The sequence below is a fragment of the Vombatus ursinus genome, unplaced genomic scaffold (assembly GCF_900497805.2).
Source record: "Vombatus ursinus unplaced genomic scaffold, bare-nosed wombat genome assembly UNPS02014812.1, whole genome shotgun sequence".
Classification (NCBI taxonomy): Eukaryota; Metazoa; Chordata; class Mammalia; order Diprotodontia; family Vombatidae; genus Vombatus; species Vombatus ursinus.
Window position 1 is genome coordinate 48,618,264 of NW_020954590.1, and position 25,180 is coordinate 48,643,443.

General features: G+C 39.3%; 1 protein-coding gene across 2 annotated transcripts; it reads right to left on the minus strand.

Annotated features, from left to right (window-relative positions):
• Positions 1–18,112: 18,112 nt before the first annotated feature.
• LOC114054190 (pituitary adenylate cyclase-activating polypeptide-like) lies at positions 18,113–23,993 on the minus strand. 2 transcript variants are annotated; one of them, XM_027877353.1, is made up of 5 exons: positions 23,770–23,993; positions 23,366–23,473; positions 20,361–20,495; positions 19,727–19,822; positions 18,113–18,468 (listed from the first exon to the last, which is right to left on the minus strand). In XM_027877353.1, the coding sequence occupies exons 2-5, from the start codon at positions 23,470–23,472 to the stop codon at positions 18,285–18,287; spliced, it is 522 nt and encodes a 173-aa protein (XP_027733154.1). In that variant the 5' UTR covers position 23,473; positions 23,770–23,993; the 3' UTR covers positions 18,113–18,284. The 2 variants fall into 2 exon arrangements, with proteins under 2 accessions (XP_027733154.1, XP_027733152.1); XM_027877351.1 differs by having other exon boundaries at positions 18,116–18,468; positions 20,361–20,498.
• Between the last annotated feature and the right edge of the window lie 1,187 nt (positions 23,994–25,180).

The following is a 25,180-nucleotide window of genomic DNA, read 5'->3' on the forward strand; positions in this document are numbered from 1 at the left end:
CTGAATGAATACAATAAATATCAGGATGATAGCTTTAAAAAATAATAATAACCACTATAACAGCAAGGTATTGCTGTCCTATTCAACCTATGGTCCATTTCTCTGAGTGCCACACTAGTGTGATATAAGCTGATATTCACTCTGCTCTGTCTAGTATAGGCGGGGTACACCATGGTACACCACCAGCACACTTCTGTCTCTTTAATATCGTTTCCTGAGAAGAAAATGCCATAGAAGTTCATAAGGTAATAACATGAAGAGCACTCCTAGTGGTCTTTAACAACTGTAGAATCATGAAATTTTAGACCTAGAAGAGTCTTTCAGTTCAGAAAGCAGTGTGTATACATGTATATGTATATATACACATGTATATATATATGTACATATATATCTGCATATAGATACAGATTTCACATCCAGCAGTAGCAATAGGGTGAAGTTAACTCTTCTAACCTTTTCCCAAAAGTCTACCTTGCCTTGTGTCAGATGGAAACAGAAAATGGCATAGACAGATGAAAGAATTCATAGAATCGTCCACAATTGGCTTCTGTTCTACTTTTCTAGAAACTTAACACTCATCCTATTTGCTTAATCTACACTCTAACCTAATTCAGCCTCTCACCACCTCCTGATTTTATACATCCCTGCAAGTTCCAGCTCCAATTCCGTTTCCCCCAAGAAACCTCCCCAATTCTCAAAAACCAGACTTGATCTCCTCTTCACAGGCACCTTATCACCCTTATGCATTTATCCTATTATTCTTTATATTAGAATTTGTCTACATATCTTGTTTGCCCTACAAGATTCTAAACAACTTGAGGGCAGGTAGTCCTCTTATTCCTCTTTTTATCTCCCATAATAGTGATTGTAAATATTAATAAATATTATGATTAAACTGAGACAGCTCAATCAACAGTCAATTGATCAGAATCATTTTCTTTCCTTTCCCTTTCTTTTTTACTGTTCCATAATCATAATAAGTCAGGCTTTTCCCTGCTTCCACAAGTTACCTGATATCTCATCAGGGTGTGGAAGTGAAGCTGGGTTCTCAAAGACTAAGGCACTGGAACCCAAGCTCTGGAAGGTTCTACACACAGGAAACACTTTATGTGTGGATTGAGTGATAGACTATCTATTGTGCGAGAATTAACCTAGTTGAGTTCAGAGAAGCTTCCTTCAAAGGAGGGTAGTCACCAGCTGATGATTTTTTCCCCCAACAATAGTAAATCACAAAAATGTTCTGCTAAAGGGTAGAGGGATTGTTGAGATCTGAATCAGTGAAAGAAGTGGTCACATTGACAAATTCCCTGGTCCTTATAAATGTTCATTTCTCATAAAAGGGAACTGCTACTTTTTGAGCTTTCTTATTATTCCTTTGGAAAAAACACTTGTTTGAGCAAAAACCCAGAAAATATTCTCATCAAGAACAATACCAAGTTCTCTAAAACTAAGGTTTAGTCAAACAAGAAAAAAGAAGAAAAAATCAGCAAAGAGCCCTATTGCTACAGGCTTTCCTACTAGACATACTTCAACAGAAAGTTCTTAATAGAGACCTACTTACAGCTGAATGCCCCAGGGCCTCTTCTGCCTGGAGGGGATGAGACATTGTTGGCAAATATTTACTCAGTCTCAGAACATTAATTTTTAGAGAGGCATTTCATTACTCAACTGACAGAACATAGCTAATCAAGGCAAGGACTATAGTATAACCTTCCCCTTAACTGCATTGAATGACAAATAGGAGGTGTACACTCTACTTACTGAAGCCCAGTCACAGTTTTAAGGTAACACAGATTGGGACCTTAGAGCTATAGGAAGCCTTTCAGAAAGTAGGCTTTAGGCCCCACCTAGCCAGCAGCTGAGCAAGTTGTGGCTTGCCTCCATGTGCCTGACAGCAAATCTAGAGCAAATCTGATCCTTTATTGAAGATGAGTACTTCTATTCCCAAAAGAATTTGAGGGGTGAGGAAGCTAAAGATGAAAATACCACACAAGATAAAATATTTAAGGCTAAAACAGAACAGGGATCATTTGTAGGAATCAGAGCTACTTTTAGGCACCAGAATTGATCAGATCTCACCACTTGGGCAGTAAATTTGGCTCTACAATTTCTGGCAGTTTAAAGAAACATATTTGGGTGACATCATTTTCATTTTCTGACAACCAACAGCTTACACATTTATCAGCTAAGACAAAATTTTCCCTGGAAATAAAGAGGAGCAGGACCGTATTGAGTGACATAGTTGACAATCCTTTCAGCCACGGAGGATGATCATAATAATACTGAGTGACACAGGGGATAGTATCTTCAACCACGGAGGGTGTTAAGATTACCTCTCTCTACATTTGGAATACATTCATTTTTCTTCCAGGTTCTGAGAACAACTGAAAGCAATGCATTACTCTGAACTATAGGTCTCAGTGACTCAATTTCTTCTTGGTGAATTGAGACATGCATCATTCCCAGTGGGACAGTGAGGCCCAGTGATATACCCATGTAACACTTTGAGAAGCTCTAGGAAAGTTCTCAAAGACATCATTTCAAAGCCTTGAAAGTATGTGTTTCATAACCCCAAGAGAAACCATGTTACCTAAGCACATACTCCCACCAGTCTCATTTAAAATACAAAGGTATGGTTGTTTGACTTTGGAGTGGGGGAGGGGTTGAAACCATTCAACTAAAATTATAATACATGAAAGCATTTTGAAAACAGTCAAGTTCTTTTAAAATGTAACATATTTTTATTGTTGTTATTGCTATCACTATTATTACAGTGGGGTACCTTAGAATCATAGCTTCAGAGCTGGAAGGGACTTAGAGGCGGTCCAGTCTGTCCTCCTCATTTAGAGATGAAAAAATCAGAGCACAAAGAAGTGACTTGTCTTAAAGTATAATCATCTGAGGAATAATCAAATAGACTTATGAAATTTCCTAGTTCAAGAAATCATACGCTTTGGAGCCAGAAGAGTCCTCTCCTTTAGACTTGTTCTCTTTCATTCTTCCCTCAGTAAGGAGATGTAAGGAAACCACTCACTCAATATGAGTTGAATGCAAGAGGTTAATAATAGAAGAAAACATAGCGAATACTCTTACTGCATTTTTTATAAATTTTTTATTTTTTTATTTTTAACATGTGCTTTTAAAGTTTTGGGTTAGAAATTTTCTCCCTTCCTCCCTCCCCACCCACCCTCATAGAAAAGGCAAGCATGTCGATACAGGATATAGATGTGCAGTCATGCAAAACACTTCCATAGTAGCCCAGTTGTGAAAAACTAAGTATATTTCCCTTCATCCTATCCTACCCCCATTTATTCTACTCTTTCTTTTGACTCTGTCCCTCCTCAGAAGTGTTTTCTTCTGATTATCCCCTCCCCTAATCTGCCCTTCCCTCTATCAAGCCCCTGCTCTCTTGTCCCCTTCCCCCCTTATTTCCCTGTAGGTTAAGATAGATTTCCATACCCCATTGTATATGTTATTCCCTCCTTAAGCCAAATCCTATGAGAATGAGATTCATTCATTCCCTTTCACCTTTCCCATTTCCCCTCCACCGTAAAAGCCTTTTCTTGTCTGTTTCATGTGAGATATTTTGCCTCATTCTACTTCTCCCTTTCTCTTTCTCCCAGTATAATCCTCTCTCACCCCTTAATTTTATTTTCCAGATATCACTCCTCCATCTTCAACTCACCCTGTGCCCTCTATCTATCTATCTATAGAAACATATAATTTTTTCCCTCCCAGTACCCTAATATTGACAAAGGACTCATGAGTTACAAATATCATCTTTCCCTGCAGGAATGTAAACAGTTCAACCTTAATAAGTCTCTTCTGAGTTCTCTTTCCTGTTTATGTCTTCCATATTTCACTTGAGTCTTGTATTTGAAGGTCAAATTTTATATTCAGCTCTGGTCTTTTCCACAGGAATGCTTGAAAGTCCCCTATTTCATTGAATGACCATTTTTTACCCTGAAAAATTATATTCAGTTTTGCTGGGTAGGTGATTCTAGGTCATAGTCCTAACTTCTTTACCCTCCAGAATATCATACTCCATGCTCTCCAGACTCTTAATGTAGAAGCTGCTAAATCTTGTGTTATCCTGATTGTGTTTCCACAATACTTGAATTGTTTCCTTCTGGCTGCTTGCAATATTTTCTCCTTGACCTGAGAACTCTGGAATTTGGCTACAATATTCCTAGGAGTTTTTCTTTGGGAATCTCTTTCAGGAGGAGATTGGTGAATTCTTTCAATTTCTATTTTGCCCTCTGGTTGTAAAATATCAGGGCGGTTTTCCTTGATAATTTCTTGAAAGGTGATGTCTAGGCTCTTTTTTTGATCATGGGTTTCAGACAGTCCAATAATTTTTAAATTCTCTCTCCTGGATCTATTTCCCAGGTCAATTGTTTTTCCAATGAGATATTTCACATTGTTTTCTAATTTTTCATTCTTTTGGATTTATTTTACAATGTCTTGATTTCTCATAAAGTCACTAGCTTTCAATTGCTCTATTCTAATTTTTAAGGAAGTATTTTCTTCAGTAATCTTTTGGACTTCCTTTTCCATTTGGCCAATTTTGCCTTTTAGGGCATTCTTCTCCTCGTTGACTTTTTGGACCTCTTTTGCCATTTGGGTTAGGCTATTTTTTAAGATGTTATTTTCTTCAGTATATTTTGGGGCCTCCTCTAGCAAGCTGTTGACTTGTTTCTCATGATTTTCTTGCATCACTCTAAGTTTTTCCTCTACTTCTCTTACTTGCTTCTCAAAATCCTTTTTGAGCTCTTCCAAGGCCTGGGACTGATTCATATTCTTCTTGGAGGCTTTGGATTTAGGAGCTTTGGCTTCGTTGTCTTCTTCTGGTTGTATGTTTTGATCTTCTTTGTCACCAAAGTAAGATAATATAGTATGACTCTTTTTGCGCTGCTTACTCATGATCCTGGCCAATTACTTGAATTTTAAACTCTTTGTTAAGGTAAAAGTCTGTTTCCAATGTGGAGAATGTACTGTCCCAAGCTTCAGGGGTTTGTACGGCTGTTTTCAGAGATAATTCTAGGGATCTGAAAATTTTCAGTTCTTCCAAGGTGGTATGATAAGGGGCGAGGTGTTTCCTCTCCACAGCCACTACAAGCTCGACCACACCAGCACTCCTCCTCAGAACTGTGACCCAGATCCAGGTACGGGCAAAGCAAGAGATTCCTGCCTCAGCACTGGCAAAGAGATTCCTGCAATCCCCCTCTGATTAGCCACCTAATTCCCCCCTCAGTCCATGGGCCGGAAGCTCAGAAAACAGCCGCGAGACTTGTGACTGAGACCTAGCTCCTCCTCTCACAACAGTCGCAGACTTTTCCCACTGATCTTCTAAGTTGTCTTTGGCGTTCGGGGGTTGAGAAGTCTGGAAACTGCCACAGCTGCCTGTGATTCAGTCCTCTGAGGCCTGCTCCAGGGTCTCTGTGACCTGCGCACCCATGCTGAACTGCGCTCCTCTCCCAGCCCAGTGCGATATACCTTTCTGATCAACCATCCAGGCTGTCTTTGGTTAGAAATTTGCTTCACTCTGTCTTTTCATGGGTTCTGCTGCTTTAGAATTTGTTTAGAGCCATTTTTTATAGGTATTTGGAGGGGTTTGGGGGAGAGCTCAAGCAAGTCACTGCTTTTACTCTGCCATCTTGGCTCCACCCCCCCCTTACTGCATTTTAGACCCTCTCTTCCCATGTTCATGAAGAAAAACTAATCCCTTCTATAATCAATGCTAACATAAAAGCAGGAATTGAAAGCCTGGTGCAATGGAAAGAATGATGAAATTGGAGTCACTAGACCTTCTTCTGTATCCCAGCTCTTCCACTTACTATTTGTGTGACTTTGGGACAAGTCTCTTTGGGCCTCAGTTTCCTCTACTGTGAAATGATGAGTTTTGACCTCAAAGATCCTTTTCAGCTCCAAGATCCTCAACCATAGAAACTTACACTCAAATTTCTAGCAATGGGCAAACAAGACAGAGGAGTTTTTCTCTTCTTTTCATTTATCCTCCCTATCTCCTTTTAGGATGTTGATGAATAATCAAGTGATCAAAAAAAGCAAAACCCAAAAAACTGAATCAGGGCTCCGAATATTTTTTAATTACAGGATCATATAATCATAGATGTAGAACTGGAAGGAATCTTAGATGTCGAGTCCAACCTCTTCTTTTTATAAATGCGAAAAACCAAGGCCCAGAGAAGTTAAGTGACTTGCCCAGGATCACACAGCTAGTTAGTATCTAGTGTGGGATTGCTTAAGCAGATCTAGGAGTACCCCCAACATCCATTGGAGCAATAGCACTGTCATAAGAATCAGAGCTGAAGATATCACCTAGCAACACTCCCTTATTTTAAGAATTAGGAAACTAAACTACAGAGGGGTTAAATGATTTATGCAAGGCCACACAGGCAGTAACAGAGCTGAGATTCAAATCCATGTTTTCCAACTCCAAATCTAGTATATTTTCAAATAAACATTCAGTCACCTTATCTTACGGCACCCTTTAAAAAAATGTGTTAATCATAATCTGTGGACCAGTTTATACGCTGGTAATTTATTTTATTTTTTAATTGTTTTTAATTAAGAAGCATTTCTCTCCCTCCTATCCATTGATGGAAAAAAAGGAAAGGAAAATCCTTATAATAAATATGCACAAGCAAGCAAAACAAATTCCCACATTGACCACGTCCAAAAATGTACATGGAGAACAATTGTACAACATTATAAAGACACACACAATTTTGAAAGACTTAAGAATTCTGGTCAATGAAATGACCAACTATGATTCCAGAGGATTAATGAAGAATGTGATTTATTTCTTCAGTAGAACAAGGATGACACATATAAGAAGCATATGTAAGAAAAATAGTTTTAAGCCTCCTTTTCCTTAATGATCTCTGCCTTCACAATAGAACAAAATCCATAGATCTTATTGGGGGACCATTTTAAAAATCTTGCATTGTTAAAACTGTTCATAAAGTACCCTAACATCCATAGAAGTTTATGTTTTGAGTTCATATTTCTTGTTATATTCATGTCAGCATGATATAGGAACACAGGATCTGATAATCCCAATTCCAACTTTCACTAGTTATATAACCCTGTGTCAGTCTCAGCTTCTTCATCTGTACATATCTAGAAAGTATAAGCCTTCTACCATGGTTCAAAGGTGATGCCAGGGACACATGCAAAACAAAGGATATGTTTGTGCATGTTATTGAAGACAAATAGACTATAAAGAGAAAAGACCTAACATGACAAGACAGGAAAATGATAAATGTTGGAGAAGACGTGGGAAAATTGGAACACTAATACATTGTTGGTGGAGTTGTGAACTTATACAACCATTCTGGAGAGCAATTTGGTACTATACCCGAAGGACTATAAAACTGTGCATACCCTGTGATCCAGCAATACCACTACTAGGTCTGTATCCCAACACTAATGTAAAAAAGGGAAAATGACCTGCATATATAAAAATATTTATAGCAGCTCTTTTTGTGGTAGCAAAGAATTGGAAATTGAGGGGATGCCCATCAACTAGGGAATGGCTGAACATGTTGTGGTATATGAACATAATGGAATACTATTGTTCCATAAAAAATGATGAATGGGTGGATTTCAGAAAAACCTGGAAAAACTTACACGAACCGATGCTGAGTGAAGTGAATAGAACCAGGAGAACATTGTATACAGTAACAGCAACATTGTGCGATGACCAACTTTGATAGACTTAGCTCTTCTCAAGAATGCAATGATCTAAGACAATTCTAAAGGACTCATGCTGGAAAATACTATCCACATCCAGAGAAAGAACTATGGAGTCTGAATGCAGATTGAAACATACTATTTTCTCTTTTTCTGTTGTTGTTGTTTTTTGTTTTTTCTTTCTCATGCTTTTTCCTTTTTGTTCTGATTCTTCTTTCACAACACAACTAATGTGGAAATGTGTTTAATATCATTGCACATACATAGCTTGTATCAGATTGCATGCCATCTTGGGAAGGGAGGAGGGAAAGGAGGGGGAAAATTTAGAAATCAAAATCTTATAAAGGTGAATCTTGAAAATTAAAAATAAATAACTAAATAAATTTAATTTAAAGAGAAAAGACAGTCACATGAAGAAACATGAAGACCTGTAGAAACACCTGTGTATCCCCATAGACTCCATTGGGAACAATGTGCACCCAGAAGCCAATGCCAGAAGAAGAAAGAAACAACAAAAACCATTGAAATGAATAGCAGAACAGACCTGGGGACCTTGCTCTTGATATTACTAGAAAGACTGACCTGGCAGTATATCGCATATCCCGAGGAGTAGCCCACACCTACCCCTTCACTGACACTATGAATAATGTATATTGAATAAGTGCTGAGGCAAGGTGATATCCACCAGAAAAAAGGGGGGGTTATTTGCTACTCTCCAGAAAATGAAGAATTTTCCTGATGATTGAGGGATGCAGGTACAATCCCATTCTGAATTTTTGTTGGTTAAATATATTTGATGTCTTGTTAGCCTGAGTGCTTGCAGGGGAGCTAATGATCCTTTTGGGAAAAGCAAAATGAATCTGATGCTGACATTCCCAAGTTTTTTCTTAGTGGAGATAGAAGCCAGAAACTTCATCCAAAACTTGTACACATTAGTAATAACTGGGACTGGAGTCCAATTGACATTTAGGGGGCTTATCGGGAGGGGTGGAGGTAGGGTATAAGAGAGGGAAAAAAAGAAAGACTTTCTTCACTAGCAATGGTTGAGTCATAATCAGTCTTAATTCATCTGTTAATTAATCAACAAAGTCTTTCACATGTAATCTGAATGCTCCATGTGTTTATATCTGTTTTGCGAGAAAAGAGGGTGAAATGGGAAAACACTAATCTTAGAGTGGGAAAGCCTAGGCTGGAGCCCCACCTCTGTCACTTACCAATTGTGGGCTTCTGCATAAGTCACTTGACATTTCTGAGTCCCAGGTTCCCTACTTGTAAAATGTAGATAATAATATTTGAATTACGTGTAACTCAGAGTTGTTACAAGGAAAGTGGTTTGTAAATGGTAAATTGGTGCATAAAAATGAGCTATGACTACCTTCACTGAGTAGATAAAATAGCTAGTCACCACTCTTCATGAAATAAGCCTTCTCATTCTTAAAAGACATTTATTGTTTCCTCTCCGAATATGGCATTTAAATAATAAATTGTTAAAATATGAATATGTAGAATCAGAAAGGTAGCCTCAAAGACAAAAAGTGTACTGTAGAATGAGATCTAAATTGCCAAAAAAAAAAAAAAAGAAAAATACTGCAACCTCCAAATGGGTCTAATTTGTATACAGGAAATATAAGCTTAGGCAATTAGATATTCTAGCTAACTGATATGCATATAATAGTACTATACTTTGTTATCCACTTAATATGAAAATAAGTAATAACTACTACTAAGTAGGAGTAGGCATGGTTCTGAATAGCATTGTTGCTAGTCTCTCTTATACTTACTTAAAAGTTTCAATTGATCTGTGACATCATTGATATGACTTCCTCCTCCAATGGTACAGATTGTGACCTATCTAAACCTTCCCATCCCAAGTGACTCTTGTCCATATCTGTCTTAGAAATCTTCCACTGGAAGGTTACCTTTTCATATCTTGATGCTATGTGAATTCCAGTGGAGCACCCTGGCTTTCCACCAGTTATCAAAACTTGTCAAGGTTTTATTATGTTGGAAAGGTTTCAAGGATAATTCCAAAACCAGACGTTGTCTACTTTCCAAATACCAACCTAGCTAAGCACAGAGAGGGTCTATTTTCTTCCGTGATATGAAAAAAAGAACCAGATCAGATCATCCTATCTGCTTTTTCTATAGTTTATAAGTAATATTCCACTTAACCCACACCCTCTCCCATAATGTAGCACAAAGATATTGCTAAGAAAATGGGACCCATGCTAAAGGAGAGCCAAAAAAAATACTGAAGAAAATAACACCTTAAAAATAACCTAATGGCAGCTAGATGGCACAGTGGGTAGAGCACCGGCCCTGAAGTCAGGAGGACCTGCATTCAAATCCAGTCTCAGACTTCACACTTACTAACTGTATGACCCTGGGCAAGTCATTTATCCCCAATTGCCTAAAAAAAAAATAGCCTAACCCAAATGGCAAAAGAGGTCCAAAAAGCCAATGAGAAGAATGCCTTAAAAAGCAGAATTGGCCAAATGAAAAAGGAAGTCCAAAAGCTCACTGAAGAAAATACTTCCTTAAATATTAGAATGGAGCAATTGGAAACTAGTGACTTTATGAGAAATCAAGACATTGTAAAACAAAACCAAAAGAATGAAAAAATAGAAGACAATGTGAAATATCTCATTGGAAAAACAACTGACCTGGAAAATAGATCCAGGAGAGAGAACTTAAAAATTATTGGACTATCTGAAATCCATGATCAAAAAAAGAGCCTAGACAGCATCTTTCAAGAAATTATCAAGGAAAACTGCCCTGATATTTTAGAACCAGAGGGCAAAATAGACATTGAAAGAATCCACCGATCTCCTCCTGAAAGAGATTTCCAAAGGAAAACTCCTAGGAATATTGTAGCCAAATTCCAGAGTTCCCAGGTCAAGGAGAAAATATTTCAAGCATCCAGAAAGAAACAATTCAAGTATCATGGAAACACAATCAGAATAACACAAGATTTAGCAGCTTCTACATCAAGGGACCGGAGGGCATGGAATATAATATTTCAGAGGGCAAAGGAGATAGGATTACAGCCAAGAATCACCTACCCAGCAAAACTGAGTATAATACTTCAAGGGGGGGAAAGGACATTCAGTGAAATAGAGGACTTCCAAGCATTTTTTATGAAAAGACCAGAGCTGAATAGAAAATTCGACTTTCAAATACAAGAAGTATGAAGAGGTAAACAGGAAAGAGAAATCATAAGGGACTTAGGTTGAACCGCTTATATTCCTACATGGAAAGATGATATTTGTAACTCATGAGATCTTTGTCAGTATTAGGGTAGTTGGAGGGGAAAAATTATATGTATAGATAGATTGATAGATAGAAGGCACAGGGTGAGTTGAAGATGAGTAGGTAATATCTGGAGAATAAAATTAAGGGGTGAGAGAGGATTATACTGGGAGAAGGAGAAAGGGAGAAGGAGAACGAGGTAAAATATTTCACATGAAACAGACAAGAAAAGGCTTTTACAGTGGAGGGGAAGTGGGGGGAAGGTGAGAGGGAATGAGTGAATCTTACTCTCATTGGATTTGGCTTAAGGAGTAAATAACATACACACTCAATTGCGTATGGAAAGCTATCTTACCCTACCAGAAAATATGGGGGAAGGAGACAAGCAGGCAGGGGGGATGATAGAGGGGAGGGCAGACTAGGGGAGGGGGTAATCAGAAGCAAGCATTTCTGAGGAGGGACAGGGTTAAAAGAGAGAATAGAATAAACACAAGGCGGGATAGGGTGAAGGGAAATATAGTTAGTTTTCCACAGCATGACTACTATGGAAGTGTTTTGCATTACTACATAAGTATAATCTGTATCAAGTTGCTTGCCTTTTCAGTGAGGGTGGGTGGGGAGGGAGGAAGGGAGAAAATTTGGAACCCAAAGTTTTAAAAAGAAATGTTAAAAAATTGTTTTCACATGCAAAAAAAAAGAAGAAAAAGGGACCCAATGTCATCACCTATTATAATATTGAAATACTATTGTTTGGGCTTTTTTTTAATTAGCACTCCTCAGGCCCATTTATGTCCTTTTTGCTGCCTGTGACCTTGTGTTTCAAATTAAATAATTAGGTTTAAGGGAGAAGTTTCTTTTACAGGATTAGATAACTGCTCAGTTAATTATTACTTTGAGGACAGTCCATTCCCCAATCTGTATCATAAGAAATCCCTTTTTCCTCATTTTAGGAAGAAGTATTGGTACCTTGAGGCAGGAAGTGATCTCTCCTTAGTTACAAAGTTCAATATTTTTCCCTTATCAAAGAACTGAACTAAAACCCTTGTGACTTTAGTCTAGTTATTAACACAATCATAAACCCTAACTACATAACACTAAAGGAATAAAGAATTAATTTGGCATTCATTTTCTATAGGCCTTTTCCAGGAGGAGACTTCATTCGCGTCACCATAAATACTCATTTAATAAGCTTGCCTTGTACTCTGTTTGGCATTGTTGTCAGTCGTATTGCGAAACAAGAAAAAAGGCCCACATTCTTAATGATATACTAAGCCATATTTTTCTCATATTTAGCTACTTCATTCATTCAACAAGGATGTATTGAGACCTACTATGTTCCTCAAATCATTCCAGGTACCCAAAAAGTGTTAAGTTTACCCCTGTCCATTAGCAACTTATAATCTAGTTGGGAAGACAAGGTATACACATACCATGCATTTACAAAGGGTTTTTTAAGATCTGCAAAGCACTTTGTCTCATTTGATCTTCATAATGGCTTTGTGAGGTGTTAATATTATCCGTTTTATAAATGAGTAAACTGAACCTCTGAGAAGTTAACTGGGTCATAGGATCATACAACTGGGGAATTTCTGAAGTAATATTCAATCTTGCTCATCCTTTCATATACATAAAAGGTAGGTAAAAATGTGAGGCACTATGTGATTAAGTACTGAAATGAATGAGAGACAACCAGTGATAAGATTTTAGACAAGGGAATGATCCCTGTCAATTGGCAAAATCAAGAAGAGCCCTACAGAAGATCTAGTGTTTGCACTGAACCTTAAACAGGGTTAGGATGGCAAAGAAAAAGAACATTTCAGGCAGTGTTGTATCTGGTAAATAATAAACAGACCAATTGCAACAGAGAGCTCATATTAGGGAGTAGTGAGAGAAAAGGTTGGCTAAGTAGGGTTGTGCTAGATTTTGAAGACCCTCACATTCCACCCTGGGTTTGACTTCATACTGAAAGCAATAGAGAGCCATTAGATGTTTTTGAGCCAGGAAGTGTTATCACAGATAGAATGCTTTAGGGAAAATTAATGTGTTGTCACTTCCAGAATAGATTGAAAGATTAAGAGCAGAGAGCCAATTTAGGAAAATATTGCATTATTCCAGGTATAGAGAATGAATCATCCAGTTTAAGTTGGTTGCAATGAGAATAGAAGATAAATGGATTTGTTTTTCTCCAAACATTTGAAAGGACTTGAGGTACCATGGTTCAGTAGGAAAAGTATTGAACTTAGAGTTGAAGAACCTGAGTTCAAATTCTGATTCTGCAAATCACTACCTATGTAATCTTGTGTAATTCACTTCACTTCCCTGGGCCTCAGTGTTCTTATCTGTAAAATGAAAGGGATCAACTACATGATCTCCAAGCTCCCTCCCCCCTCATTCTAGATTTATGATCATAGGAGACTCTGACTTGTTTAGTGATGTAGGGGATGAATGAAAGCTATATTTATACTTAGTAAAAGTAAAAAATGTCATCAATCTATTTAACCTCGGGCTCCTGAAATATAAAACTAAGCATAAGGGTAAGCAAGGTAGGCAGTACTTAAGTCAAAACATACAGAGTGGTGGAATGAGGGATTATACATATTTCTAAAGGCAGAAAATTCTGTTCACTATGATATATGGGGCTGTGTTTTGTGATGTTACTTCATGTGCTATCGTGAAAGATCCAAGGGCCAAATTGAATTAACACATTAACATACAAGGGACCAGTTTCAAATACAGAGGGGCACAATTTTCAAATCTTGCCTTGTCCTGGATTTTCTGAGAAAATGGTGGGGTCATTAATATAGTGTTCACTCTTGGGCTTGTTACATTTGTGGGAACAGCTGAACATCCAAAAGAGATGTTTAGTAGACCACTGGAGCTATTTTCTAATGGATCTTTTAACCCTTTCAAGACAATTCAGAAAAAAAATGTTGAATGGTGACCTTTGTTGCCTAAAAGAATTACCAAAATTTCCCAAGAGGTCTAGATTACATCCAGGATTAGCTGGATACTAGATGGACTTAGTTCATTGATTTGCATATTTTATGAGTACTAACCTTCATTATTTATTTATTACATTAAAATACACATAAATCTTACTCCTTTCCCCCTCTCAGACTTTGTTCTTTGTTACCCCTTTTTCCATAACCAGAACCCTAAACCCTATGTTAAGTTGGTCTTTTCCTACCAGAAAATTGGAAAATAAAACAAATGAAAAACTAAAGATGAGTGTTTCTAGCCTAACGTACAACACTGACTTATGTGCCTTCTTAGGGAACTAAACTCAGAATCAAATCTAAGAAGAAAATCATTATCTTGAACTATCCCTCACAAGAAAATACTGCCACTTTCAGTAAATTTAGATTCTTGTTTGGAATTGTTGACTGGAAGCCACAGCCCAAGAATAATTCTTTCTGGACAGAAAGAAAGAAAGAAAGAAAGAAAGAAAGAAAGAAAGAAAGAAAGAAAGGAAGGAAGGAAGGAAGGAAGGAAGGAAGGAAGGAAAGAAAGAAGGTAAAATAAAAAAGGGAGGAAGGAAGAAAGAAAGAAAGAAAAGAAGGAAGAAAAAAGAAAGAAAGGATGCCTCTCTGAAGTTTGAAGTTAATTCTCTTTTGAGTTTCCATTTTTTTTTCCTATGGTATTGCCATAAGAATGCTTACTACCTAGTTTCTCAGGGTGTGGGAGGAGAATGTGATTGATGAAAAAAAGCCACTTTGTCAAACAAAAATGCTAAAAGGCTAAAAAAAAATACCTAGTACAATTATTCTTTCTATTAATTGTCAGTATTTACAGATTTTGAGTAGCATGGTCCTCATGAATCTGTCTTAAGTGTCTCAACATAGCTATACTGAGCTAAGCTCTGAAGAATAATTTTCTAAGCACTCACACAACACATAAATTAAACTTATTCACACAAATTTTAAGATCTTGCTGGCTTTTGTTATTGTTTTGGTTTCTTTATTACGTTTAAATAGTCCCATTGCTTTACTGGTTAATCACATTGGTATAGTTTTAGAATGAGAAGTCTGGCAACTTGAATTCAATAATGAGCAACTTTTAATAAAATACTTTAATTCCAGCGTCTGATTTGGAATAACCATGGGCTTGCAAAAGATGCTGAGAATTTTCCAGTCACTGTGGAGACCTGTAGGTGATGACTTTGCTTTCAAGCTTCTTAATGTGAATTGATAAATGTTATAATTTCCAAATGCCTTTCTACGTTTCCCCTAGCCAAGAAGTAAAGCTCCTTTTAAAGGTGTCTAATTAACTCTGTGCAAAAATGCCTTTTGATTGCTGTAAGTGCATTTTTAATGAAGCTTCTTTTTCTGCCTCTTGCTACATATTGTTTAAACCTCCAAAACAGATGCTTTAAATTAACTTTAAATGCAAAACACCAAAAGCATTTTTAGTCTACAAAATTACTTGTTAAAGAAGGACAACAAAAAGCCTTTTGTCCCATGCTGCTAACCTATGCCTTACAGTACTTAAAAAGCTGTAAAGTAAATGTTCCTTAGGGACCCAGTTCAATCTTGGTTCTGTCTTTTATTAATGTTCCAATATTTTCAACTATTTAGCAACTTATATGTTCTTCATTCTACTTCAGTAGCTATTTTAAATTTAATCAAATCCAGTAACCCATCAACCAAATGTTGAAGTATGGTTCATGAAAATACATGGATGATTATATAGAGAGATATATGTATTCTGAACATGAAAAATATTAGTTTTCTAAAGAAACTCTACTACTTTAGAAGATTTTAAGGGTATACAGATTTCACATTATTCTCTAGATATCTTTTTTCTCCAAACATTAGACGAGGTTGCATTGTTTACAAAAATTTATTAATACAAATTTTACACACTTATATAACAGTTATCAAAGTCCTAGTTATAGATATCATGTGTGTAGTCATACTTGTTTGAGTTTTTATAATCAGTTGCACACAAAATAAGATCTTCAAGACTGACATCTACCTAAATTATGACTGTAGCTTAAATCTGATCCAATTTGGTAAGGCTCTTGGCTTACTAAAAAGTATACAAAAGGTTAATCTAGGTGATATCTATATAATGTTTGCAGCTAGCCACTGGAACACTAAACTACACTTCATAAATAAAATGTTAACTAGAGCCCTATTTCACTACTACAGCTGACACAAACACAGAAAAGTCTGCCCATTACCAAAGAAACAAATAATTAAGACTAAAATGCAAGCTGATGTGTTGCAGCATTGTAGGGCCACTAAATAGCCATCTGTGATTCATGGCGATTTAAAAGGCGAAGAAAGGCACAAAAGCTGCAAACTGCATCCTGCGTCACATTGCCTGAGGAGAATGCAAAATTAAAGTAAGATTGATTTCATACACAAGACTTGGGCACAAATCGAATGTCTCTGTGGTACTACTGTTTGCAATCCGATTGGCTAGCAGTACCCATCCGACTTGGGATTGCAAATCCAATTTTGTTTTCTTTGATTTATGACTTCATACTGATCAAATCGGCAAAGGAAAATGAAAGGTCTTTTAAACTTCAAATGCTGTTTTGTTTTGTTTTGTTTTGTTTTGTTTTTTAAGAAATCAGTGACAAATTTAGGGAAATAACTGACTGGATTCTCTGTTGTTACTCATTTGGGGAGGATGTTAGGTTGGGATACTTTTGTATAGAGATTCCTCTAGAATATGTTCAGTGTCATGACAAGCAGCAAACAGACATGCCCTCTTTAGTCAGAGGACCAGGAAGTTCTCTGGATCTGATAGAGGCTGTTTTGTCTCACTCTTGACCAAAAAAAAAAAAAAAGGTAAGATAGTACTCATACATATAAAGATGATGTTAAAATGATTTATCAGTGGGTAGAACTGAACAGTATGTGAACACTATACATTTTAATATGACAAAATTGATTTATGAAATAAATTTTACTAAGCAATAAGCCATAATGTAGAAAAATACATTTTACCTCCAAACTCAATAAACAAGGAACAAAACTTTTGTAGTTAGTGCATAATTATTTAGTGGTAGCTACAAGAAGGATTCCTAAACTTTACAATAAGAGCTTGCATAAAACAGAACAGAAGAGTGAGAACAAGCATTCACAATTTTTAAAGAAGTGAATGAAAAGGATAAACAGTGGTTAAATAGTGCAGGAGCGGGGTGGGGAAGAAGGGTCTACAGGAAAACAACAAAGAAAGGAGCAACTCCAATTGAATATAGTTCAAAGGAGAGAACCCTGGCCATTTCACATGATGAGAAGCATGGACAGCACTGGAGAGAAACACATTATACTTTGTATCAAGTTCCAATACCGAGCTGCCCAAGGTCAGTTAGTGGGACTGTATTTGCCTCAAGATACTCAGACCCTACAACCGCTCAAAATTCTCTGGGGTTTTCCTTTTCTGCCTCACACTGTGACTCCTTCTGTGTTTAAATTTCCAACTCCTTAGTCCAGTTACTCTAATTTTAGGTTTTTGGTCCTGTAACTGATCCTTAAAGAACAGAGAATGAGGGGGTTCGTTTGTTTTTACAAGTCACCCTTCTTTGCCTACGTCTTTCCTCCTTCCCTAACCCCTCCTTACTAAATTGCTCTAAGTCAACAGAGAGGCACAATTTGGACAGAGCTGTTGTTTTACCACAAGAGAATTAACTTCTAAGCTCACTGTTTGAGGAGACACAAATACATATAAAAGTGGAATCAAAGAAAGCAGAAAATTGAAATCTCTTGAAAGGGGGATAGTGCCCCTTTGAGACAGGCTTGGATTAAAACAGCCTCTTTTTTTTTTTTAGGAGACTTAAGGGGGAAGAATGTGCTTCAGCAATTCTCCCAAATCATTAGCCTCATAAGCCCCTTGTAGAGGGCATCAGTGTTTATGTACAGTAGCAAATGGTCAGTATTAATGTCTTCACCCCTGTCGTGGATAAAAATACTATCCTTTTAATTCCAGTTACAAAAATAGGAGTAATATCGAAAACAATGATTGTCTTTTTCTATTTATTTTATATAAAAACATAAACAGCTCAGGCGAATTTATCATTCCTTGTGCACGCTTTATATGAATTGCTCTCTATTATATTTATATATATTTATAATAGTATATATAACTTAAATGATTGGTCCACAAAGTAGATCTGTGAGTTCTCTAGTGCTTTGTACAAAAGAAAAACAATATTATTATCAAAATATTCATTTAATGGCTTTACTTCATACATAAATACATGTTTAGATAGAACACAGGAGCGATGACTGTTCAGTCAGTTTTGGAAATGACTTTTCATTCTGTCAAGAGGACTGTACACAACAGGGTGGCTGGTAGGTAACTCATCGCTACAAAAACGCTATGCGGCGTCCTTTGTTTTTAACTCTTTGTTTATACCTTTTCCCCAGGACGGCTGCCAAGTATTTCTTGACAGCCATTTGTTTCCGGTAGCGGCTGTAGCTGTCTGTGAAGATCCCGTCAGAGTGGCGCTTGGAGAGCGGTTCAGAATCGTCCTCCACGCCCGTACCCATCCTGGGAAGCCAAAAAAGAAGTCAGAGGGTGGAAGATCAGAGCGGGAGGGAAGGGGAGACCAGAGACTGTTGCAACATGTGGATCACTTGGGCCCGCCCCTCCCCCACACCTGGAGCTTCCTGGGGCTCCCTCGCACTGTTCCTCCCGCTCCTCCACTCCTTTTTGCTGAGGTTTAAAGAGCTTAAAGAAGAGCAGAGGGGAGGGATTACCGCATTCCCCTCCTTCCAAAAGAGTATTTTCTGACAACATCACATATAGATTTAGAATGGAAGTGACCTTAGAGGTCATTCAGTCCAATCTCCACCACCCCCTCATTTTTAATATTAATAAACTGAGATCTAAAGAGGAAAGGTGGCCTAAGGTCGCACAAATAACTGGTAAGGCCTTTGATTCCTGACCCAGCACGCTTTTTCCTCTAGGATAGCAGAGCAGAGATCCAGGCTATCTTAAATCCAACCTTTATGAGAAACTTCGGCTAACTGATGCGGTCTTTGTCCATTTAGAGGGTATTTGTTTTCACTCAGGTATCTATTTATAAAAATCAGGACTACCCAGGTTTGGGTGTGGTTCCAATCAAAGACACAGCACTTTCAGAGAAACAAAGAAGTATGTCTGCCTGCTAAATTGAAAGTCCTGATAATAACGTAAGTCGACAGGCTGTAGACAATATTTTTCATCTCATGAATTATTCATTGTGAAAATGTAATCTGTTTTCCCATGGGCTTTATTAAAACGTTACCTTCTGTTGAAATGTGCACTACATAGGACCCAGGATTTGAACTTGTCTGACATGAGCAAAAACTAATTCTTTTTGATATACCCCATATGATGTTGTTACTTTAATTTTGCTTTGTTTTATTTTTACAATAAAAGCGATACAATCCCTGCGTTTCGAGGTAATGGTTACAATTCCTCCTATGAGATCTGAAATCTTTAAACTAATTAATTTATTTCTTCCTTTTTTAAAAAATGTTTTTGGTTCTCTCTCACTATTTCTGACCCTCCCTCCTTCTAACTCGATCTTTTCTTCACTTAATTCCTGTTCAGGACTTGGGCGTAGAGACAATTAGTTCAGGTTAGCCCTGGAATTCGCCCGATAATAAAAAGTGTTAAAGAGGCAAGGACACACCTCTTCCCACTGCGGAGCAACGCAGAGACGTATGCGAAGGCACGCATGCACAGACACTATACCCACTAAACAGGCATGCACGTGCACTCACGCGCGTGCGCCTCCTTTAGCTCTTTAGTAAACTCTTACCCTAAGCGTTTGGCCATGAGAGAATGCAGGTACTTCCTCGCAGACAGTTGGCCCAGAACTTTCCGGTATGCTTTATTCAGTATGTCATCTGTTTGTCTAAACGGAGTGGAAGAAGAAGATGCAAAAATCAGAATGGAGAAACCTCTCAAACACCGCCCCTGGAGATTGGGTGGGAGCTGTAGCTGTCTGGCTAGTGAATCGGGACAGCCCACAGACAATCTGAAAACTATTTTTTCCACGTCTCTAGGCAGGGTCATTAGGAAAGAGTTTGTGAATTCCGAGAGGAATAAGTAGCGGAATTTGTAGCTTGCTGTTTCTCTGGATGTGCACTCATTCTCATACACACAGGTATACTTGACCATCCTCATATAATCAGAGTCACCTACACACACACACACACACACACACACACACACACACGTACACACACACGCATACTCTAGATTCTGAACTTTCTCTTGCCTCCGCATTAGGCAGCCTAGGCTGAAGAAATACTTGAGGACTTTTCTTATTAATAAAATATAAATAAATAATACAAATACACAGCCTTTCCTGCCCACTACGCATTATCTCAGGGTTACTGAGTCCTCCCACTCTCTCCAAACAAACTCTTAATCAGCCCAGTGGCAGTCACCTCTCTTCCGGTGGGTAATAGAGCGCGTGCACGTCCCCCAGCATGGATGCAGTGTTTCCCAAGCCCAAACGGTTATTATCAAAGGCGAAATCCTGCAGAGTGTTCCCATCCTCATCATAAGCTTCATCCTCCAACCTGCTAAGAAAATGGAAAAGAAAGGATAAGAACTCGGGGACTGGGTCGTTGCCCGCCTCCGGGAAGAAGGGGGAAGATAGAAGAGACTTTCAATTCATTCTCTCGACTAGGATTTTTTTTTTTGGAGGGGGGTGGGGGGCAGAACTTGCCCGGCGGGCGTAAATCGTTATTGTCCCTTATCCGAACCCAGTTGTGATACTTCAGGAATCATCCACCTTTTTCTCACCTCCCCCTTCCTACCCATCCCCCCTCCCCCAGCCAAACTAGGGCAGCGATGTATGGAAGAGGAAAACGCTCAGTGCCTAAGGACCAAAAGGACTAGTTAACCCAACCGGAATCGGAACTGAGGGCACTGGGGAAAAGACTGGTGGCCGTTGCTATTAGAGGCAAACGAGTCTCAGCTGGCCACACTATTGTACATATACCACAACCCCTCCCCCCCACCCCCGTCACCACCAAAGCTGCAAAAAGGGTTGCCTACAGGAAGGGGTGGGGGAGGGGAAGGAAGAGCGAGGGGATTAAAGTTGAAGGAACTGTCCAAAGTGAAGGCGCCGCAATGGTACCAGCTACTGCTGGGATAAAGCCCCTAAATACGGTTTGGGTGGGTGGGATTTGCTGTGGTCTTGAGCCCGGCCCTCTCTTTTCTGGGCTCTGGAGAACTCTTCCCCGCGGCCTGATTTAGGTCACCGCGAGTCTCCGGCTGCTATTTCTGGCCTGCGAGACTCTAGCAGGGACATGAATAATAGATGCCCCAAAACTTAAAATGTTTGACTTCTGCTCATTCTGGCTAGAGACCCGCACTCAGTTTCCTCCGATGCCTCGGGCTTATGGAAATTGTCAGCCCATTCCCAGCATCTGGGAACCAAGTTAGCTCTGAATCCAGTTTCCACTCCTTCCCTACCCCCACTCCCACCCGTACTTCCACTCCCACCCTCACCCTATCCCGGGATTTCTAGAGAAGAGGGAGGAGGAAAAAAGGAGTTAGAGGGAAGAACAACTTGATTTTAAATGTACACCACCACTACCCCCCTTTTAAAGTTGGCATAGGCGTGGGAGAATGCAAGTAGTTGGTTCATTGTAAGATCCTGGGGAGACTGCCGTGACCTCACCTCAGAGTCACCGCTCGAATAAAACAGAAAATTTTGACAGCTACTAGGGCAAGGGGTTGTTCTTCCTACTGACCCTATTACTAAGTGTGCGTCCCCGTGCCTCGGGGCTTGTGCGTGAGGGGAGCGGGGGAAAGAGGAGGTGGAGGAAGAGAGAGAGAGAGGGAAGGAGGAAAGGGAGGGAGGGAGAGAAAGCGATTTTAAAGTAGAAATCGGTTAAAGAAAATGCTTTTGGCACAGAAAGAAAACCTCAGCAAATCTCACTGCTAAGTCAGCCTTTAGGGAAAATCTTGATCTACCGTGCTTTCATTTTTTAAGTGAACCGTCCTTTTGGAATGGAATCTGGTTTTTGTACCGTTACATTTTTCCATTCTGCCCTTCTTTCTGAATTGGAATTGCCACAGACAGAACTTCCCCTTCTCCCTCTCTGCTTTTTTTTTTTCCAGTTCTCCAGGTATCCCAAAAGGAAGGCTAAGGGGATACAATAGTCTAACTCCTGGCTGCCCGCTAACTGCCCCGGACCCAAGACCTGCGTATCTGAGTCCCATTATGCCATTTGCCAGATCAAGTTGGCCGGCCTTTCAAAAGACATTAAAAGCCAGGAAAATTCCTTCCTGCTAATCTCCCACTCCTCAAATAAACAATAGATAAAGTAAAGCAGTCATTAGATGAAGGAATTCTATCATTAAAAGTATTCGTATTCCTCTCCAAGAAACTTTGTGGCGCGGGAAGGACTTCTGATCCCTGACCCGGGTCCTGCAAACTTAAATCCAGCTTCCCCTATCAAATAGCAAAGCAACGCCTTCTTGCTCTCTGGCCTCTACTCTAGCCTGAGAAAACGGCTATAGCCTCATCAGAGTAGCGCAGACGCACTTAGAAACCAGAGGTCTTGGGAGAAAAAAGCCCCGAGAATGAAAGAGATCTCAGTCTGGGTAATCTCGCTCCCTCCGCCTCATTTCCCTTTCTTCATCCCTTTTCCGTCTTTATTGTCTTCCTCCTTCTTCCTCGTCCCTTCCCCTCTCCTTCTTTCTGACAGGTTTTCGGCCCCTCCCCCAACCATCACCAATCTACCCTAAACGACTATCGGAGACTAAAAACACAGCAGTAAACTCAAAAGCTTCCCGAAAGAAACCTTATGCATCCCTGAAGCGCATCACAGAGGAAGGCGGAGGTGAGGGGGGGGAGGGAGAGAGAGAGAGAGAGAGAGAGAGAGAGAGAGAGAGAGAGAGAGAGAGAGAGAGAGAACAGTACAGCAGAAAAGCACAAAAAGAAAAAAAAAAACATTTTAAATCAGAGGATTTGTGCACATCCAGCCTTGACCCTTCCAGGGGGGAAAAAAAGATTTTTTTTTTTTTTTTTTTTTTTTAGTAAAGATCATAAGAGACATAGATAACAATCCAAGCCCCTTCGTCTAAGAGATGTCAGCTCTTTCCCCTGGTGGGTCCACCTGACAAAGAGAGGAGGGGACGAGGGAGGGTGGAGGGAGAGGAGTCATCCGGAGGGACACACTACCTCCCCTACTCTCAATGCTGTACTAGGGGAAGGAACAGGCGAAACAGCCCACCCGCAAACCCCAAAGCTACAAGGTAAGTGCAAGGGGAAACCTGTTCCTTTAGTGTACCGTACCTCGTAGCAACTAAACAAGTGTAGACTGAGACTACTGCGGGAGGCGGGCATAGGCGTTCAGGGGAGGAGAGACTGAGACTAGATCGACCTGGGTTATGTTATAGGGAAGGAGGGGGGAGAAAAACAGTAAGTACCTACCTGAAAGCAGGAAACTGGATTCCGGCTGCAGGTGAGCAGTAGACACTGCTATGCATTAGTATTCCATAGATCAGCAAGGCTAGGGTCGCTTTGCTACACATTGCCATTCTGTGTACAAGCAAGGGAGGGGGAAAACAGCTGTCAAAACACTCCGTTTGTTTTATCTCTTAGGCCACTAAACAAATTATTGGGGGCGGGGGAGCCGGAGAAGAAATACTTCGCTTCTACTCTGAGATCACGTTTTAGCAAATGTTTGTGTCCCCTCCCTTTCCCTTTCACTACAGAAAAGCCCCACAATACCCAACAACTAAACCAAAGAGCTTGCTAATGAAAAACCTAACTCTTCCACCAAAGATGAGGAGAGAATCAATGGCCCAAATTAGTTTGGGTTTTGTTTTCCTTACCATTCAACTCTTAAACCTCAGCACGGAAAGCGTTTGATTCCAATTAGGACAGCGGGCAAATTGTTCCTCCAAGTTTCAGTCGAAATAGTTCACAACGTAAGTGGCATCACCTCCTCCCGCTCCTGTCCAAAGAAAAGCTGCAGGAAAGAGCAGGAATAGCAGTAGCAAGAGAGCAGGAGGAGGAGGAGGAGGACTTGTTTGCTGATGCGAGGATTCTGTTCAAAAGTTTGCAGACACACAGAACTAAGAGGGCGTGTGACACTGGAAGGAGAGGGGGTAGAGAGGAAAAGGAGTAAGAGACAGCTGGAGATCTGGAGAAAAGGCAAGAGGAGAGGAAGAGAAAAGAGGAGAAAAAGGAAAAAAGAAAAGATAGGAAAGAAGGAAGGAAGGAAGGAAAGAAGGAAGGAAGGAAGGAAAGAAAGAAAGAAAAAAAGAAGGAAGGAAGGAAAGAAGGAAGGAAGGGAAAGCTGCGTAGTCAGTGGCGTGCAGCTCTCAGGAAGCTGTGCAATTCAGCAGCTCCGTCTCTTCACTATGGTCCCTCTGAATGTGGCTGGAGCTGTAGCTTTCTTCTTCTGTCGGTGACTCCAAAAGTGACCAGCTTTCTGTGTTCCTATATATATATATATATATATATATATATATATATATATTTATATATTTATATATATATATGCAGCTAGCAAAAAAATCTTTTCAAACCAGTTTTATTCGAGCCCTCTTTGTAAACATTTGCCTGCCTGTTACCTTTACGAGTGGAATATTGTTTGTTGTACTGTTGTGCTCCGATTTTTATTCATGAAATGACTTCCTTTTTTTTTCTCTCAGTCACGTAATGATCGGGTATCAGAAAAAGACGTCACCATCCCAATTCCTCAAGGAACATATTAACTATACTGTGCTGTCCTCATGGATGAGATGATCCAGAGTCATCAACTTCTCATAAACACCTCTCACTCACACATTCCATTTTTAAGAAGTCTAATTATTTTGATGCTTCTCAAATTCGCCTGTTCCTCAAGGATAAGAAAATACAGAGAATTAAGACGATCAGAAAGTTAATTTTTTTAACCATGTCCCTTCTGGTTACTGTTACTATTTTGTCAAGTCCCTCCTAACAGAGATTCAGTCCCCTGAATTAAAAGAGATAAAAACCTTCCTCCTATCAATTGAGTTTAATTTAGGTATCCTCGTCTTTTGCATATATTCTTTCAGATAGAAAATTAAATTAAGAGATTGTTTTGTTTTTAAAAGGCAGTTTGAAGTCTTGAAGAATTTTCGGAAAATCTCTAATTAAACTAAATGTAATTGACAGACTGGCTAGTGGGTGGAATGATTAGAGGAAAAGTACACTGAGTTCTCAGAGTGGAGCTGTCCAAGCTCTGGGGTACGGAGCTGTCCAAGCTCTGGGGTA

Coding starts and splice junctions, on each gene's coding strand:
- LOC114054190 (XM_027877351.1), bottom strand. CDS start 23,472: ATGGCAATGTGTAGCAAAGCGACCCTAGCCTTGCTGATCTATGGAATA. Junction 20,499..23,365: donor ATCCAGTTTCCTGCTTTCAG/GTAGGTACTTAC, acceptor CCATTTTCTTAG/CAGGTTGGAGGATGAAGCTT. Junction 18,469..19,726: donor CTCATGGCCAAACGCTTAGG/GTAAGAGTTTAC, acceptor TTGGCTTCCCAG/GATGGGTACGGGCGTGGAGG.